Raw genomic sequence first — 19,948 nt, 5'->3', positions numbered from 1 at the left:
TCATCAGAACCAGAATATCTTTTTTTGTATGGCGAGTTGTACAGGGTAATGCCCTAGATCTGCTCTGCACTCATTGCTGGGGGTTGAGGGGATTCCTGTGGGTAAGAGTGCATGTTTACATTTAGCCCCATGATGGTCACATGTTCAGTGTGTCACTCATGTGAGAACCATCTGTCAAGTGTGTCCCGGCCAAAAAAAGGTTGAGAAACCACTGTTTTAACCAGTACATCGGACCCGCCATCCTCTACCAGAAAATCCTCACAGCAGGGTTCATGGAGGTCCTTTTATCACCAGAGAAAATAGTATCCTTCTGCTTCTTGTGGCCATTCTCAGCACGTGTGCTCTAGGGGCTGCCCTAGACAGCAGCGAACCCCCCAAGGCCCAGCCAGTACCCCGACCGAGCCCTGCCATAGGGTTTTGACTGGCTGCAAGTGAGCATAAGCCAATCACCTGTATTCTCAACAAGCAGGGAGGTACGTGATTGTTCCTACTGTGCCAGGAAGCGGTTCGGATTGGGTCTTGGGTTCGGTCTCAGGGCATACTGCTCTGAGCCATGTATCTTGCGGGGGACGGAGAATGTGGCAGCGGACCAGCTGAGTTGGACCTTCCGACCCTATGAGTGGTCCCTGAATCTGGCAGTGGTAGACTGAATCTTCTGCCTCTGGGGAACTCCAGACGTGGATCTCTTCACCTTCCCCTGCAGCAGCAAGGTGAAAAACTTCTGCACCCTGACCAGTGGGGATGGCAAATCAGCCTCAGATGCTTTTGCCCGCCATTGGGGCCGGGGCCGGGGCCTTCTGTATGTGTATCCTCTGGTGCTGAAGACTCTCCTGAAGTTCTGGCAGGACAGGGGAACCATGATCCTCATAGCCCCTCATTGGCCGAGGCAGATCTGGTTCCTTCTTCTGCGGGATCTCTCTATCAGGCACTTGATCGGTCTGGGGCCCTTCCCCGACCTCGTCATGCAGAATCAGGGCAGGCTGCACCATCCCAACCACAGGGCATTGTCTCTAATGGCCTGAGTGTTGAGAGGCTAATTCTGCAGCCATTTGACCTGTCGGACAATGTGCCTTGTGTCCTTGTAGCTTCCAGGAAGCCTTCCACTTGGAAGTTTTATGGCTTGAAGTGGAGGAGGTTTGCCATATTGGTTGAGCATCATGGCTTGGATCCATTCTTCTGCTCCACCTTGAAACTACTGGATTATCTTCTGCACCTTTCGGACGCTGACTTGAAGACCAACTCTGTCAAGGTACACCTAAGGCCATTGGGACTTAACACCAAGGTATGGATGGCTCGCCCATCTCTGTGCAACCCATAGTGGGGCGCTTTATGCGGGGCTTCCTTCAGCTGAAACCTCCCCTGCGGCCTTCTACTGTGTCCTGGGACCTCAATGTGGTATTGGCCCAGCTCATGAAGACTCCATTCAAGCCACTGCGCTCCTGTGACTGAAGTACATGACCTGGAAGGTCATGTTTTTGGTCACGGTCACTTAGCTTCAGGCTTTGGTGACTTACCCACCCTACACAAAATTCTTTCATGATAGGATGGTTCTGTGTACTCACCCTAAATTCCTGCCTAAGGTGGTGACTGTTTTTCATCTTAAACAGTCAATTGTCCTTCCCACGTTTTTTCCCAAGCCTCATTCGCACCAGGGCGAACAGGCTTTGCACAGCTTGGATTGCAAGAGAGCCGTAGCCTTCTACCTGGAGCGGACAGCAGGCTACTGGCAGTCAGGCAGTCCACACAACTCTTCATCTCTTTTGATAAAAATAGATTGGGAGTTGCAGTATCTAAGCAGATGCTGTCAACTGGCTGGCAGATTGCATCTCCTTCTGCTATGCTCAGACAGGACTGCATCTTGGGGGCCATGTCAAGGCTTATTCTGTTCGAGCCATGGCAACTTCAGTGGCCTACTTGAGAGCAGTCCCTGTGGATGAGATCTGCAAGGCTGCGGAATGGAGTTCTCTCCATACTTTCGCTGCTCACTCCTGTCTGGACAGAGATGGCCAACGCGATGATAGCTTTGGGCAGTCTGTCCTACGGAATCTTTTAACTGTAAAACCCAACTCTTCCTACCTATGGCCCATTGTTTGGATTCAGGCTGTCTCCCTCTGTTATCAACAGCAACAGTGTTATTGTGCCTGTTGGCACCTGTTAGGTGACTGTTGGTTTGATTTATTGCTAGGGAGTAGCCTGTAGCTAGGGATTCACTCATGTGTGAGGACTATCATCCTGCTTGTCCTAGGAGAAAGCAGAGTTGCTTACCTGTAACAGGTGTTCTCCTAGGACAGGAGGATGTTAGTTCTCAGGAAACCCGCCTGCCCCTCCTATGTTTATTTTATTTTTTTGTAAGTCTGTGTTACAAGACTGAAGAGGGACTCCGCATGGATAGCGACATGCTGGGCATGCTCAATGTTTTCTGTGCTGGGCTCCATCTGATGATGTCTCCCTATGTGTGAGGACTAACATCCTGCTGTCCTAGGAGAACACTTGTTACAGGTAAGCAACTCTGCTATACAGAGGAGTAAATCCTCATGGAACAGTGCTCTTTCCTCCCTTTTGCCGGAAAAAAAGACCAAATTGGCCGGTCTAATGGAAGGGCCGGTGGAGCCTGGTCTCACTGGGCCCATGATAATTTGGGCGCCAGCTGGGCTCCTCCGGTCAGATGCGCGGGGGAGAGGTGTGGGGGGGGGGTGAGGGGGGAGAGTCGGGACGTGTCCTGGCCCGCCCACCCCTCTCCCCCCAGCTTTGACGCTGGCCTGATGTGGCGGGGCTGACACGGCCGACCCTAGGGCTTTGGTTGGTCGGCCTCGTATTTTGAATGGGGTTTAAAAGGGGGCGGAGCCGTTGTGCCCGCTCCTTTTTGATGCACGCAGTCGGCCTGATCCCCCTCCCTCCCTCCCTCCCCTTTTTCTGTGTTATGGGGCTTGTTTGTTGCAGCTTGGGGGTTAAGCGGAGTGACCAGAGCCAGGACTCATTTGGGGTGGGGTTTAGAGCAAGGAACCCGCTAGGCGGCGGGCTTTCTCGACTCTGGCTTCAGCTGCATGTGACTGGGTTAGTCTCATGTTGGGGGCCCCTTGCTGGGGGCTGTGGTGGGGGTCCCGGTTAGTGGTGGGAAGCTGCTGGTTTGTGCAGGTTTGGTGGCCTGCGGAGGGGTCATTGGTCTGGGGCGTGGCAGGTGATCCTGGGGTGGGAATTTAGAGTGATAAGTTGGCTCTGGTGGTTTATTGTAACAATAAAGCTGTGGCCTTGTTTGAATTCCAAAATTCTCTTTGAGTATTATTTATATCGGGCTGATACAGTGCAGTGCGCTCCGGTGGAGCGCACTGTTAGCCCGGGTTTGGCCACGCGTTTTTGACACACTAGCTTTACCCCTTATACAGTAAGGGGTAATAATGCGTCGAAAATACGCAGCCAACCTATTAGTTATTCCCGCGCGATCCATAAAGCAAAATGTGCAGTGAAGCCGTACATTTTACTTTCAAAAATTAACGCCTGCTGGCACCGGGGAACTGTACAGAAAAGCAGAAAAAACTACTTTTCTGTACACCCTCCGACTTAATATCATAGCTATATTAAGTTGGAGGCCCCAAAATTTTAAAAAAATTTTAAATTGGCCCGCGGGTCGGAAGACGGATGCTCAATTATGCCGGAGTCGTTTTCCGAACCTGTGGCTGTCAGCGGGTTTGAGAACTGATGCCGGCAAAATTGAGCATCGGCTGTCAAACCCGCTGACAGCCGCTGCTCCTGTCAAAAAAGAGGCGCTAGGGACGCGCTAGTGTCCCTAGCGCCTCTTTTTACCACGGGCCCTCATTTGCATATTAAATGGCACGCACAGGAGAGTGGCCTGTGCACGCGTCGGGAGAGTGGCGCTCACCTCGGTTTTACTGTATCGGCCTGATAATAAGGTTGTAAGGAGCCGATGGGAGGGGACCATCAGTGCTGGCTGCCCATATTATCTGTCTAGTTGAGATTTTTTGTTAGATAACTCATACTCACCCCAATACTAGTTTCCCATCCCCATGTCTTTCAACCCGTTTCTTACCACTGGCTTCCATATCAGTCCTGAGTATGCCCAGAATCTGCTAAAGTACTGGCCTTCACCACCTCCACCTCCACATGTCGGTCATTTCAGGCCTTATGTTCCTCTTTGATTCTTATAAGATCAACACCCAGGTTCTCCTCCCTGTGTTAGCACGAAGCTTTCTAACAATTCACTCAGGCACCAAAATCAGTAGCCTACTGTCCAAAACATCTGGCCTCTCCATGCTCATTAAAGTATAACAGGCTAATGCAATACAATGTGCTTAGTCGAGCGCACTGTTTAACCCATGGTTGGACGCGTGATCACAACCCCTTATTCTATAAGGGGATTAGCGTGTTCAAAATGCGCTTCGAACCCCCTGCAAAACTAATAGCGCTCCTCACATGCAAATGCATGTTGCATTGCCTCCATCATATGCAAATCTCTCTCATGCATATTCATTGTGGATATCCTGAAAATCTGGCCTGTTTGTAGCTCTTGAGGCCCAGAGTTGGCTACTCCTGCTCTAGTTCATACTTTCTCTATCCCTTCAGTTTTGAAAGCAAAGCTCCTCTGTCTTTATCCCATGCTGTTTTGAAGTCCATTATTGTTTTAGCTTCCACTACCATTTCTGGGAAGGTATTCCAAGGATCCACCACCTTTTCCATCAGAAATATATTTCCAGTGTTGATCCTGAGTCTACCTCTTGGAGTTTCGTATAATGAGCCATAGTTCTACAAGTTAGTTTCCACTGAAAACGCTTTGCTTCTTATGCATTATTAATCCCTTTCAGGTATTTAAATGTCTCTATCATATCTCCCCTGCTCCTCGTTTCCTTTACATATAGAGAAGATGTGAAATCCTATATTGAAGCCTCTATACAAGGTGGGTACCCAATGGCTTAGAAGGTTTGAATCCTTTCTTTGTTTGGATAAAGCCCAGAAGGGCAGGGCCAAAGCTTCTTGCCATTAACATTGTCCTTTCTACAGTATCATAATCATAATCCGTCCATATAGCTCCATGTCAAAAGGGAGGAGCTGAGTCATCCCTGGTTGTATGCCCTTTGTCTTAGTGCGTGCTCAGTAAATATCCATCTCTCAGACATTTCTGCAAAGATTGGAATTCCTGTGGTTGACTTCTTTGTTAGTCTCTTTCCTTTTTTCCCAGCCTATTTCCTCCTGCTACTTTAGGCTTCCAGCCCAATTATAACTAGAAGTCTGTTGGGGCTTTGATACCTTGAGTCTTCACTTATTTATTAACTAATATTTTTAGTCCACTTCTAATGAAAAAAATCAAGCTAAGCGGATAACATATTAATATAAAACAGTAAAATCCACAAACAGATGATATAATACATATCTCATAAAACACCATCCAAAATCAATTAAATGCTTCTTTGAACAATAATGCTTTAAGCTTTTTCCTAAAAAGTTTCATATCAGTCAATAGGCGCAATTCAATGGGCAGGTCGTTCCAAAGTTTAGGTCATTCATTTACAACTACCTGGCTTTTCCTCCCATTTTTAACCCGCTTCCCCTTTCCATCTAGCCCCGGCTGGTCTGGTCAGCACAGGGAGCACAGACCGGAACCTGCTTGCTACTTGTGCGCCCCAAGTCTTATTACTACATCGATGTGCAATGGCTGAGACTTCCTTGCCATCTGCCTCCCCCCCTCCCCCCCCCCCCCCCCGGGACTGTGAGGCTACTGGGCCCGGCCCTGTTTGGTTTTCAGAACTTTGAAATAGCTGGGAGATGGGAAGCAGTGACTGCTGGCAGAGTTCTGTTCTGTTTAATTATGCTCTATTTTCTCAACATATTGTAAATCAACTTTTAAGTAGTTATGTGAAAAAAGGCAGTCAATGTTAACTAGAACCAGCTTCTGCAAGGAATTTATGAATCAAGTTTTCAGCTCCCAGGGTAATCATGAAATGATTTTCCCGGTTCTCCTGAAAAAAAAAAATAATGAAAACTCCACCCTAGAAAGTGGTATATAGATTGTCTTTCTCTAATCAGAATAGATCTATAGCAATGATAATTCTCTTATTTCCTGATCAAAAGGATGCCTGATGTGACGGGGACTTTATCATGTTTTTTCTTAAACTCTGGTGTTAGCCATCTATTTTTTTTTTTTCTCTCAAACTGGTTCTCCAGAGCTGCAAGCAGGCCTGGTACTTGGGTTGTCCACAATGACTATTCAGCTTGCATGCACGCATTTCAGGGGCAAAGGTAAATTTGCTTGCCGCCCTGCAGGCCCCCGGTTTGTGGGAGTTGAGATCCCCCGATTGTTGTTGCTTGCCAGAGGGTAGAGCGGGGTGACCAGGAGAGACGGGGGTCGCTGGGAGCACAATGTCTGCTCCTGTAGGTGACAGTTTGTGGTGTTTTCGGTCCCGACTCGGAGTGCAATCAGCTTCTGTGCTCTGTCTGTTGTTCCCTTTTGGCAGAGGTATTAGTGTCGAGTATTTGACGACAGCGTTGGTTCCAGCCTTGAGTGGCATGTTTGGTTAAAAACCTGTCCCAGGCCGTACCTTGTGGAGGAATGCCATGAGAAAATAACGTGGCGTATTTATGTTGCATGTTCGTGTGCTGCGAGGGAAGACTAAGGAGTTCATCTGAGAACAAAGGCAGGCTTCAGACTGACCTGATTTACAGGATGTGGTGTTTTAAAAAAGCCCTCGGTGTTAACAATGGCCTATTGACAGCTCAAGTGTGTGGGGATTAAGGGTACATCTCTCTCCTCTGCAGCGGATTGGATGAATGGCCTGTGTGAACCTGAACTTTTCTAGAAATTTTTTTTTTTTTTGAGGGTCGCTAACCTTTGTCTTCTGTTTTTATTGGAAGATGAAACTTGGCTTAAAGACGATCAGTCTTTTAACAATCCAGTTGAGGGACTCGTAATGTTTTGTCTGGTTAAAGCTGGACTGATCTGTTCCCCTGGGTAAAGCTTTTCCACCTCAGGTGGCCGCTCTGCTTGTACTGTGTAAAAAATCAAAGCGGCAAATCCTGGAAAAATAAGAAAATTTCAGATCATCCCAACATCACTTGGTGCACATTCAACATTTTAAATATTCACTGACTCAACATAATCTACTTGTTCTATTTCAGAATGGTGTGGGTATATAATTCCATAAAAAAGTTAAACTTTCTTCTTTCAGGCCTGTATTTTTCTCTTGCTCCTTTGCTGAGTTGGAACTGGCTTCTGCTGGGCTACGGCACCACGAGCTTACATTTGCTACCTGGGATTTCTCCTGTGTTTGGACTCTCTCCCAGTTTAACCCAACTATCACAGTGACAGTCCTTGACCTGCGTCGCCAAGTGTGGCTCCATCCGGATCCCTGAGTCTGAGCCCGAATCTGACTATGAGGTGTCAGCAGTGTGCGAGCCTGGTTTTCCTTTTTCCCGAAGACTGCGCGATGCCTTTATAACATCCCCAGCCCCCATTTTCAAGTTTTTAATGCCTCTCTGTAATCTCTGACATTCATGCTATAATAATTTTTTATTTTGCAATAAAAATTTAAGAGCCACATACTTCTGACACATGATTTTACAGTTCCTTTCTTTTATTATCTTGCAGAAATATCTTTTTACAGTCTTCTTGAACTTTGTGATGGAATGTTTCTATATTTGATGAGTGTATGGCTTAAAACCTTTTTAAAAAAAATTTTTTGGCTTTACTGAAAAATGCATGGTGTTTGTCCTACCCCATGGTAAAACTTGGCTCGCTGGCACTCTACCCCCTGCCTCCCACCTTTGCCCAGGTTTTGCCCCATTATCTTCTTTAGGGAGATTGTTCCAGGCATCTACCGCCCCCCTGGGTGAAGACATTCTTTCTTATCTTACCCTATCTGCTCGGTCCACCCTCTTTTGAAAACATAGACCAAAATCATTTTGGAGAACACAAGAGACTGGGGAATAAGAGCAAAAGAGGGGAAAAGTTAACCTTTTGAGTGCTGCTGAAATAATCATTCTGCTGCTTGTTCAGCACTTCTGGTTACTCCTCCGTGAACGCTTCAGCAAAAGCTTATCCCTAAGCAGCAGAAAGCTCAGATTTCTAGCACCTGGACTGGGCCCGTGCATTTTTATTTTTATTTGGCTGGCCTGTACTGTCAGGGACCTGGCAGTGGACGCTTCCTGTTGTGCGCATCATGACCTGATTTACAGAACATCTGCAAATTCACAACGCAAAACATTTAGTAATTGTAATGGTGGTGTACAGAAAGATGACTTCCTTTTCAGCTCTGCAACAAAATAACAAAACAGAAGTGGAACTCTTTCATCCAGCAGGAAAAGGTTGCATAGCTCATATGTGACTCTGTGGGTAGGTGAGTAAGTCATATTGCAGGCCTTTGACAGTATAATTTGTGACGTTAAGGGAGCATTGCTGAGCATTTGTATCACAGTTTGACCGGGCACAAACGCAGGGCGCAGATCTAACAATAAGGGTTCCTCTCTAGATATTTTGGCTTTTAATAAAAATAATTTAACATAGTGGGTAGAGGAAGTAAGAAGTCGTATGGTATGGGAGCACATTGCTGCACTAGATTTCATAATGGAAATAGCTTGGGTTTTTGTTATCAGGGGAGGATTCACATGTGAATGTTATATATTGATGTCAACAAAGTGGGCTTTGAAGAAGGTCTCCCAGTTAAGATGTGTGCAGTAAGGTGTTCGCATTTTCTTGGGGGAGACTTTCTGATACTTGACTGATTTTCTTTGCTAGAAAGCATCTCTCTGTTGTGTGCATCCCAGGTTCTCTAAATACATCGGCACCCTGAACTACTTCTTGTATAAAATATTCTGTGACCTGCCACATTCTGAGACAAAGAGAGAACCATAAAACTATTGTTGGCACTATTGCTGCTCCTCGTAATCATTTCTATAGCTCTCCATGGTTAAGTTTCAACAGTAGCTTCAAAGAGAGAAGATTTTGGCAGGATTTGATTAGGAAAACAGAGAGCATGATGCACCTGGTCAGGAAGGCTGTTCCGGGCAATTGGTGCATCTAATGCACGGCGTAGAGGAGAGGGATATAGATACTCTTATCTTGTCTGAGTGAAGTTTAGGAGGAAGGCTGTAGGTGGGAGATAAGAGAGGAGAGGTGATAGAGAGCTGCAGAGTGAATGCAATTGTAGTGAGAAGAAGACGTTGGAACTTGGTGGAAGCAGTGGGGAGCCAAACATAGCAATTTCAGGTTACATAGTCATCTTGACGTTAGAGGGAAATCATGCACCTAAATTTTAAATGGATTGAGCAGTTGGTTCTCTAAAGGTTCATTAGGTAGGCTTCTTGACTAGTCCATAGATACTTGAACTTGTTTTATTTAAAATTATGTCTGATATTAATTTTAGAAATTTAAATGCCTTTGAATGAGCATTAGAATACCATAACAGACTTAGGTTCTAGGACAGTGGTTTCCAAACTGAGTCCTCAAAATCCTCAGCCAGGTCTGGTAAGGGTCTGGTAAGGGTAACCATAGTATACAAATTAACCTGACTTTTCAATCAAATGTATACAAATGCAAATATATCTCATGAATGTGTATCACACATGTCTTGAAATCCAGGTCTGGCTGAAGATTTTGACTCTTCCTGAATCATGGGCATTCATGTTGGATTTTCTTTTCAATTGCATGTCTTACCAGCTACAAAATAAGACTAGATCATTATTGTTTTGCTGCAGATCATGTTGGAAGCAGCATACGTTTGGTACTTCTTCCAACTCCTGGCCTCCCATACAAATCTGGCAGCTTCCTGCTCGTAAATCAGAAAAGGAAATGACTTGGACCCTGAAAATTCTGTGCTCACTATAATGCAATGCAAACTCATTTGATTTCTGTTCCTATAGCTGTACCAAAAGACAAAAATGAGAAATTCCTTCACTGGTTGTTGTATTTTGTAGATGGGCACCTAGTGAGACCCTGCCTTACATTTATACAACATGTCTGCTGTAAAATAGATAGCCATAAGAGCATAAGATGTGCCATGCTAGGCCAGGCTTAAGATCCATGGAGCTCAGCACCTGTCATTAGGAAGTACCTGGCAGATCCCAAAAAAGATATCCAGTTCCTTGTTGACCATGCCCATGTAATAATCAGTAGGTTTCTCCAAGTCAACATGGAATAATAATCAGGGCTTATTTTTGTAGACAAAAAGGAAATGGAACTGTGGAGGGAGTCAGATGGGCAGGGCCAGGTTTGACTTGTGCGAAGGGGCGGGGCCAGATGTGAAGTCTCTCACACATACGCATAGCTGAATACATTCTTCAAACTCTTTAACATGCTCAATGCACATTGATTGACGAAGGAAGGCTGGAGGTTGGGATGTAGGATCACTGGGGTAAGGGCGAGGAGGCAGAGAGAATGGGGCTGTTCCTCTCTAAACCTTTCCCCTTCTGGTGATCCTGATTCTCCATCCCCAGCCCCCCCATAAATTCTCCAATTGTCCTTTTTCCGCCCTCCACCCAGTGGTCCTAAAGCCCCTAAGTCTTAACCCCCTGCTCATGCTGGCTATTGAGCCCCTTTTCTCCCTGGAAAATCACTGCAGCATCTCTCTTCCTCTCCCTCCTCGCCTGTACAAGCCAAAATCAGCTGGCTCACCTCTGTTTTGGGGGCTGGGAGCAGACTCATTGTCTGCTGTTGTCTCCTTGGTGTATGGGGCCTGGAGTTTAAAAGCATTGCCTGTTCTTTGCCTACTTAGGGATAGAAGAAAAGGAGCAATGCCATATGCTCTCTTCCCTCCCTCTCCCCACCACACCCAATCCTTTTGCCATCGTCTCTGATCACTTCACTTATAGACTGCCCCCACTCTGATCATCTCACTCACATCTCAAAGTCTCTCTGATCCCCTCACTCGCACCCAGCAGCACCTTTGATCTTTCCCCCGGCCCCTTATAACCCACAGCCTGTGCAATCCCTTCACCTACTCTTATGCCCTCCCACGTCCCATCACTTACTCTCCTTTTCCTCCCTCTGATCCCTTCAATCACTCTTGGTCCTTTCCACCCTCACCAGTGTGCTCAACAGCAGTAGATGCAGCAAGGCCTGGGACTAAGATATGGTAAGCAGGAAGCCAACAAACCCAGGAGTGGCAGAAGCAATGGGGCTGACAGGAATCAAAGCCATATTGCTGCCCTTGCCTCATGGGAAGCAGCTTCAACACTCTCTGTTCTTCTCTGCTTCCTCCAAGGGCTGGGGGTTCATAAACGATCCGTGCAACTACTGGCTCTGTTCTGTTTCCCAGGAGAGGCAGGACTGTTATACACTGCCAGCTCTGCTCCGTTTTCTCAGGTCCCAGAAAAAAGATGGCACAACACTGTTCTGGGTTGTTCTTGCAGAAAGTAAGCTCTCAGTAATGGACACAAGAAAGGGGATTGAATTAGCACAAGTCTGAAAGTTGTGAGCAGTAGTGCCATTCATGAAGGCCAGGGTTGTGGCATCACTGCTCACAAGTTTCAAACTATTGCTCATTCAAAGCCTTTTTGATTCTGTTCTTTGCTCAGAAGTGCCTGCTTCAGTATCACCCCCCTTCCCCTTCTGTTCTCTGCAATGCAGGGGGAGAGAGAAGGAAGAAGAGGTGAAGGCTGGAGTAAGGAGCAAGAGCGGCTGTTCTCTTCTCTGTGTGCTCCAGGCTCACCCCCTCTTGGCCTCTTCCCTGCAGGCTGATGGAGGGGAGGGGCTGGAGCAGAGCACCCCTGCTGCTCTGCCTCTTAAGCCTGAAAAGAAGAGCCAGAACTGCATTCCAGGCAACTACTGGAAAAAAAAAAAAATTAAACCCTGATCATCATTTCTGGTCTTTCCTTACAGGAACTTGTCCAGACCACTTTTAAGCCCAGCTATGCCAGATGCCTTGACCACATCCTCCAAGACTCATTCCACAGCTTAATTGTGTGATGAGTGAACTAATACTTTCACTAACTTGTTTTAAACCTGCTACCTGCTGCTTTCATAGAGTGCCTCCTAATCTTAGCACTATGTGAAAGGATAAATAACCATTCCCTTATGTGTTCTGTGCCACCCATGATTTAATAAATCCGTCATATTCCCTCCGTTCTCTCTTCTCCAAGCTGATGAGCCCTTCTCATGGGACAATGGAAAGAAAAGTGAAGTTCCGGTATTGACAATATTGCTTTGAAAAGTAATTATACCTAAATAATGGTTTACCCTCACAGATAATTCCACATTACCAGTTACAAAAGTAATCATCTATTCTGGATTATTTTCAGATGATGATTTCAGTACTAGAGACTGGTACATTTTGTAGCTTATCTGAAGTGGGAGTTGGTGATTTGCCTAACGAATTGTGAATCCGGGATCCCTAAAATGCCCCGGGGAAAAGAATAATTCTCACCTCTGGAAGGCCTGGAGCAGAACCACGCTGCATTATCCAAAAGGGAATAGTTTTATAACATTGCGCACAGGTTGCACCAATTTCCAAATTGGTTTTATGTGTGTAAGTCCACTTAATTTATTTATTTATTTTCCTATACCGACATTCGATCTGACGTATCACATTGGTTTACGTATAACATGATGTTTGAGGCCCGCCTTATAATGACATGATACATTGTAACAGGCTAAATGCATAAACTGGCTAGGTACATGGAACTGATATGCAAAATAGTATAGGTATAACCTTATTTAACAGAAAATCTATTTAACAGCGATAATTTCTGACTTGAAAATAACTATGTACAAGAAAAAGAAGGGGGGAATTGAAAGGGCTGGGGGAAAATCATCTCGGCAAAATTCAGGGCATGCAATTGCACCTGCAGTTTGGTGCATGTCATTTTGCTGAGAGAATTTACACGCACGCTTTTTTCAAAATCAGAAAATCTGCACGTAAGTCCCAACCCTTTCCCCTATGTGCTTAAGAGTACGGGCATTTCGGTCACACAGTTTTCTGGATAAAGCATTACGGTACCCGCAGAAGCACCTTTGAGAGTTGCCCTCTGGATTTATCCATAAATGAATGATTGGAGGAAAGAAATCTGAAACCTATAATCTACATAAAACTGCTAATCGGCTTTTCTTTGCTCATGAGCTGTGCTGATCACTGCTTCTGTGAAAAACACCTTGCAATTGTCTTTCAAGCGGGCCGATACAGTAAAAATCACAGGCGAGCGGGCAAGTGCACAGGCCACTCTCCTGTGCGCGCGATTCAGTAAATTATTTTATTAAAATTAGGGCCCGCAGTAAAAAGAGTCCCTAGCGCCTCTTTTTTGACAGAAGCGCGGCGGCTGTCGGCGAGTTTGACAGCCGACGCTCAATTTTGCCTGTGTCGGTTCTCAAACCCGCTGGCAGCCACGGGTTCGGAAACCGGACGCCGGCAAAATGGAGCGTCTGGATTTCGAGCCGCAGGCCCGTTTAAAATTTTTTTTTTTTTAATTTTTAAACTATTTGTAACTTTTGGGACCTCCGACTTAATATCGCCATGATATTAAGTCGGAGGGTCCACAGAAAAGCAGTTTTTACTGCTTTTCTGTGCGTGTTCCCGGTGCCGGCAGAAATTAGCGCCTACCTTTTGGGTAGGCGCTAATTTCTGAAAGTAAAATGTGTGGCTTGGCTGCACATTTTACTTTCTGAATCGCGCGGGCATAACTAATAGGGCCATCAACATGCATTTGCACGTTGCGGGTGCTATTAGTTTCCGGGGGGATTGGACATGCATTTTTGATGCGCTATTACCCCTTACTGAATAAGGGTAAAGCTAGCGCATCGAAAACGCGCGTCCAACTGCAGGTTAACAGTGCGCTCCGCCGGAGCACATTGTACTGTATCGGCCTGTGTGTAAATAAAGCAGACCTGCTTCGGGACAGATTTGGGAGTTGTATGGCTTTATTTCTGGATCTTAGCACAGGATATCTTGCTTCACAGAAAGGTTTGGTTGCCCTTCTTTGCATGGGAATTCACCCATACGTCCACTAAACCATCTGCCTTGAAAAAAGACCTCTTACCCCCAACTTGAAATCCTTTTTGAAATACTTCTCTCTCTAATCAAGCCAATCCTCCCTCCCCTAGCTCTCCCCTCCCCCCTTGCCCTGTATATAGACTGTACATAAAAATCTTCTTTCTTGTAAATAAACCCTCCTCCAATCCTTCCTTTGTTCGTTGTATACTCATAAATTTCTAATTTGCTCCCCTGCCCATCCCCCCTCCCGTCCCCTAGTTATAATATCAGTTGCAATGTAAAGCCCAGTTTGCTGAATTTTGTCTGTTGTCTGGAAACCGATGTGATGTCCCGTACGAATGTCGGTATAGAAAAATGTTAAATAAATAAATAAACTTGATACGATTCCCTGATTCAGGGGTTGCGCACATAAATCCAATATGCTTTAGCAGTCCACGCCACACTGTGACTCGGGATAGTGCAATCTGATTAATTCATTGGGTTCTATTTTTCAGTTAAAACCCTCTTCTAAACTACAGCTTTGGTGGCAGTCCCATGGTTCCTCAGTACTTCTGTTTGAGCACTGAGCTATCCAGGTGCCCTTTCCTCCAGCTGGCAAACACTGGGATTCTGTTCCTGTGAATTTGCAGTGTACTAACGTTAACTGTCACAACATCCAGAACTTTGGAATTATGTCCTAATGTCCTGAAAAGGATCAGCAGTCTCCAGTGGGCGGTGTTACTTTCTTGATTGCTTTTATGATTTGCGTGCCTCAGTTCGCATTCCTTGCCAGCAAGTTGGGAGTGAGCATGTTCTCTTCCAGTCTGTGGACAGAAACTGTTGGTGATACAGAGGTGGGAATCTTTTTTGTTTTGGTTTTGGTGGCTATAGGTGTCCCCCTCTGGGACTTGAGAGCCACAAATCAGTCTGGTTTCAGAGTATACCTACTGAACAGGCATGAGATAGATTTGCATACAGTTGAGAGACTGTGCGTGGAAATCCATGTCATGCCGAGTCAAGGGGGATACCCTGAACATCTGGCAGGACAGGAGTGGAACACCTGTGCTCTCTGTGAAGATGATGCTCTGCAGATGTGCTTCAGCCTCATGCCTTGTGTGTGTGCTGCTGTGGCCAGAGGAGAGAGCAGTCATTTCTTTGTTATGGTCCGTTCAAACTGATTTGAATCACTAGGTATGCTGAAGCAATTTTAGCATTTTACTATCAAGTTACTCTTACAGTCTTTACACTGCTAACCATGTGACAGTGTTGGGCAGCTACCAGGCAGAGTATAATGTGAAAACGACTTTGCGGTGCTCTGTGACGGGGTCTGCCTGCCACTTTCAAGCAGTCGGTAATGTCTCTTTAAAGCTGAGGCGTGATTCAGACAAACAGAAATAAATCTGTCACTTGTTCACGGACAGATTTTAAAACCCATCTGTACGTGCTTTTCACTGAAGAAAGACCTTGTGTGTAAGAAAGATAATAACCATCCTTCGTGGAAGAAGTGTCTTTTGTGTGCCACAGCGTGTGCTAATTCAGTGTGCATTTTTAACAGCACGCACAAATACTGATTATACTGCAAGAGTGGGAGAAGTCAACTGAGATAAAATGAAAGCACTTATTTGTCAAATAAGGTGTGATGACGGGGACATGTTGTTTGGAGCTGGTCATAGATCACTAGCCTGGAACAGTTAAGATCAATGATAACTCTTAACTGTAGTTCTACCAGGTACTGCACAGTGTGCTTAGATTTAAAGTACTTTGGAGAGATGTTTAATTTGATTGCTTATCTCCCAGCCAGTAGAAGTTGTGTGCCTTTCTCATCTCAGGGTCTGAGTATGTCACCACTAGCATCATTCATCCAAGCCCTGCCAGCCTCAATGAGTAGGAGCTTCATCTTTTATGCGGCAGCTCTTCAGCCAGTGCATAAGTCCGCACCATCCTATGTTAGTGGCAAGCTTGTAGAGTGAGATGATTTATGTATTTATTTTTACATTCAATGCAGATTGTGATACTGCTGTTTTGGACCAACAAAAATGATGCAATAGCATATGAGATTTAATGTACGTTTAATTTTTAGATTCTATTCCTCCTTTGTGGTTGGAGAGCCACTTCAAAACACACTACAAAAGATTAACTGGTAGGATGAGTTACATTACAGTTACAGCAGATACTGAAGAGCACAACAGTGGGGCGAGCAACATTACAGTTGCAGGTATTGAAGAACAAAAAGGTAGGGCAAGGTACATTACAGTTAGAGCAGGTATTGAACACAAAGGTAGGCTGAGCTACATTAGTTACAGCAGGTATTGAAGAAAACAAAGGTAGGCTGAGCTACATTACAGTTACAGCAGGTACTGAAGAACACAAAGGTAGGGTGAGCTACATTACAGTTACAGCAGGTATTGAACACAAAGGTAGGGTGAGCTACATTACAGTTACAGCAGGTATTGAAGAACACAAAGGTAGGGTGAGCTACATTACAGTTACAGCAGGTATTGAAGAAAACAAAGGTAGGGTGAGCTACATTACAGTTACAGCAGGTATTGAAGAACACAAAGGTAGGGTGAGCTACATTAGTTATAGCAGGTATTGAAGAACACAAAGGTAGGCTGAGCTACATTACAGTTACAGCAGGTATTGAAGAACACAAAGGTAGGGTGAGCTACATTAGTTATAGCAGGTATTGAAGAGCACAAAGGTAGGCTGAGCTACATTACAGTTACAGCAGGTATTGAAGAACACATTCAAAGTCATAACAGTACACAGAAAAGTTGAGGTCTGGCAAAGAACTGCGCTACAAAGCAGCTCATGGTCAAGGTAAAGACTGGGGCTTTTATGTCTAATATCTGTCTGCCTATTGTGATTACTGCATAGTCGGTGGCTCTATTGGCTATGAACCAAGTTTTTAGTTGGTGATGGAAAGTGCAGCCTGAAGAGTCAAGTTTCACTGCGCGATGGCTTGCAAGGGAAGGCAAGTGTGTTCCACAATCAGGTGTCACACTCCTGAAGGTTCTGGAGAGCCTACAGGGCTAGCTTTTGAGTTGAATGAAGGTTTCAGTTGGGGTGATATCCCCTCACCTTCTTGCTCAGATAAGAAAGGCTGATGCCTTTCTTTGCTTTGACAGGGAGAGATAGGATTTTTAATTTAATGTGCAGAGAAATAGGGAAGTGAGAACAATAGATGATTGGCATTTTCCCATTTTCTGATGCTGTTGACAGTTGTGGTAATGGTGGTTTGTATTGCGTGAAGTTAGGTAATTATCTTTTGAGGTAGGCCCACACAGATGATGATATAGTAGTTTAAGTGTGAGAGAACTATTGCATAACTATTTTGAAATCATTTAGTAGGGATATGCATTTGGTTTACCTGAATAGGTAAAATGTGATCAATGAATCGAGTTTTGGATTGTTCTGAATGAAACAAACTGAAAATAGACTCGTTCTGAAAAATCAGAAAATTATTCAGATTTTTTGGTTTGGTAAATAGTGTGTACAAGCAAATAGTGTGCACTTTCTATCAGCATACTTGATCCCTTGCAGCCCCCTCTGGCTTCACTGGCCCCTGCTTACCCCTTCTATAGGGTTTTCCTAGATAGAAAGGGGCAGGAGTGAGCCCCAGATGTTCCGGTCCTCACCGAGTCTAGACGTACAGTGGTGCTGGCTGGCATTGTGAAGGGACTCGTGTTGCTTTATGGCCATAAAACATCATGGTGCCATGGTATGGCTGGACCTTCTTGGGGCAGGAGCAACTGTGGCTCACTTCTGCCCCTTTCTGTCTAGAAAGCCCAGACAGAAGGGATAAACAGGGGTGGAGGGAAGGCTGGGCAGGGAGTGTTTCTTTTTGTGGGGTTTTTTTTCTTCTTTTTTTCAATTTAATGTTTTTCATTTCGCAAATGAACAAACCAAAATATTAGAGAAACTGAAAGCTGAAGATAAAACCCCTGACAATGAATTGAAAATGTTTTGTGTGCATATCCCTATTGGTTGTAGGAAGGGGAGTGTGCAGAGGAAGCAAAAGGCTTTCTGTGTTACTGCTGATTCTTGACTCTCCATGGTGTGGGAAGAGTAAAGATGACATACAGGCTTTTAACTTCTTGTTAAACATTTAGGATGATGTCATCGAAAGTAAGCGGAGGGGTGTGGTCTGGCTATGGAGTATTGCTTTCCCATAGGATTTTTGTCTTATTCTCGTTTAATTGAAGTCAACTGACAGCCATGCAGTTTGTTACTGTTGAGGAGCACCGATGTCCTATCCCAGGAGTCCTGTTGAGGGAGGAGGATCCGTATATCATCAAAATAGATGTATACTTTGAGAAAAAAGTTTCTAATGATAGTGGCTAAGGGTTGGAGGTAAACATTGAAGAGGATGGGGAATAGCGGGAAATATAGGGGAACACCTCAGCACAGAGGCTAAGGTTTGAGGTTATTATCTGATATGCATGTTAGGATTTGAACCAATTTGGAATGCTATCAATCTGGTCACCAGAATTTGATGTCCAGTTGTGCAGCAGAAAGATCAAGGAGAATTAAGAAGGCCTGATTTCCTTTGATCCATCAACAGCCACATGTCATCGATGAATAAAATAACTGTTTCTGTAATGTGCCCTGTGCAGAAGCTTGATTGTGATTGCTCTAAGCTATTGGTCTCTTCAAGATTATCTCTGTAATCTAATTACCATAGATTTCATAAGTTTGGCCAATGTGGGAAGGTTTGATATTAGGCAGTAGGTTGTGTATGCCAAGGGATCAAGTCAGGGATTTTTTTAAACATAGGTCTGAGGTTGGTTGACTTTAAAATGTCTGAGCAATGTTCTTACTGAAGTGAGGCATTTTTGGTTTTGGATAAGTGGAGTGAAATTGTCTGTGGCAGGTCCTTAAGGAAAAAGGAGGGGTAAGGGGGTGAAAGAAGCCTGCTCAGTTTCCTAAGTTCCCCATAAACTTCTTGATATTCTGCTGAATAGGTAAAAGGTGGTGGTATCTGCCTCTCTTGGCATGGATGCGGTGAGTAGATCTGCATGGGAAGGGTTTTCCCATTTTAGGAGAGGGAGTTGAAGGGGTAGAAGTGGACTGGGCATACCAAATCACTGAAGAGGATAGGTGTCTGGTCTGTGTGGATTAGCTTTTTGGCTCAGCTCGTGGTTCATGGTTATGGGGTTTGAGCAGCAATTGGGAGACCTTGTCTCCTTGTATTGATTATCCATTGGGGGGGGGGGGGGAGGGAGATGGGGCTTATCCTTTTTTTGGGTCACGTGGGTCTTTTGGGTCATTTTCAGTCTATGGCTATATTGGCTTCTTTCCTCTAAGGCAGGAGTTGGTGTGGCTGCAGCTACCAAGAAATACTTTTTTTTATGGCCTAGAGCCTGGATGTTCACTTCTCTCTCATGTGGACTGAGGTCAGAGGTGTTCTTTTAGTTTTTTGGATTTTTTTTCCTTGCCTGTTCTGGGCCAGACATCTAATTCAGTGGTTCTCAAATCTGTCTGGAGGACCCCCCAGGCAATCAGGTTTTCAAGATATCCACAATGACTATTCATGAGAGAGATTTGCATACAATTCTAAGTCATGCATATTCATTGTGGATATCCTGAAAACCTGACTGGCTGGGGGTCCCCCAGGACAAGTTTGGGAACCACTGATCTATCTTGTCTTTTGAATGCTTGTGATTTTGTTGTGGAAGAAGTTGGAGCCGGAATTTAAATGCCCTGCGCGCGTAAGCGCGCCTATTTTGCATAGGCCACCGGCGCGCACAAGTCCCGGGGCTTCGTAAAAGGGGCGGGGAGAGGAGTGTCCGGGGGCAGGATTGGGGGCGTGGCGCCGGCCCGGGGGCATGGTCGAGGCCTCCGGAGCAGCCCCCGGGTCGGGTGATGACGCGCCAGCAGCCCACTGGCGCGCACAGATTTACGCTTTTCAGCAGGCGTAAATCTGCCAACAAAAGGTAGGGGGGGTTTTAGATAGGGCCGGGGGTGGGTGGGTTAGGTAAGGGAGGGAAAGGTGCGGTGGGGGGGGGGGGGAGGGAACAGGCAGCACGCGCCGGGCTCGGCGC

At 45.5% G+C, this 19,948-nt stretch overlaps 1 protein-coding gene across 7 annotated transcripts in view; it reads left to right on the top strand.

Annotated features, from left to right (window-relative positions):
- The window catches only part of NAV3 (neuron navigator 3), a 971,329-nt gene that overhangs the window by 507,034 nt on the left and 444,347 nt on the right, over positions 1 to 19,948 (top strand). The window contains exon 1 of one of the 7 annotated variants that reach the window (XM_029597137.1): positions 14,704 to 14,758. The exons of the other annotated variants lie outside the window; for them this stretch is intronic. Within the exon in view, the coding sequence (XP_029452997.1) occupies positions 14,714 to 14,758 (45 nt within the window). The 5' untranslated portion in view covers positions 14,704 to 14,713. Of the gene's footprint in view, positions 1 to 14,703; positions 14,759 to 19,948 lie in introns of those variants that run through there. 7 annotated transcript variants of the gene reach the window in all.

The sequence above is a fragment of the Rhinatrema bivittatum genome, chromosome 4 (genome assembly GCF_901001135.1).
Source record: "Rhinatrema bivittatum chromosome 4, aRhiBiv1.1, whole genome shotgun sequence".
In the NCBI taxonomy this organism is placed as follows: Eukaryota; Metazoa; Chordata; class Amphibia; order Gymnophiona; family Rhinatrematidae; genus Rhinatrema; species Rhinatrema bivittatum.
Note: the sequence above shows the minus strand (reverse complement) of the source record. Positions and strands in the feature narration are given on the sequence as shown.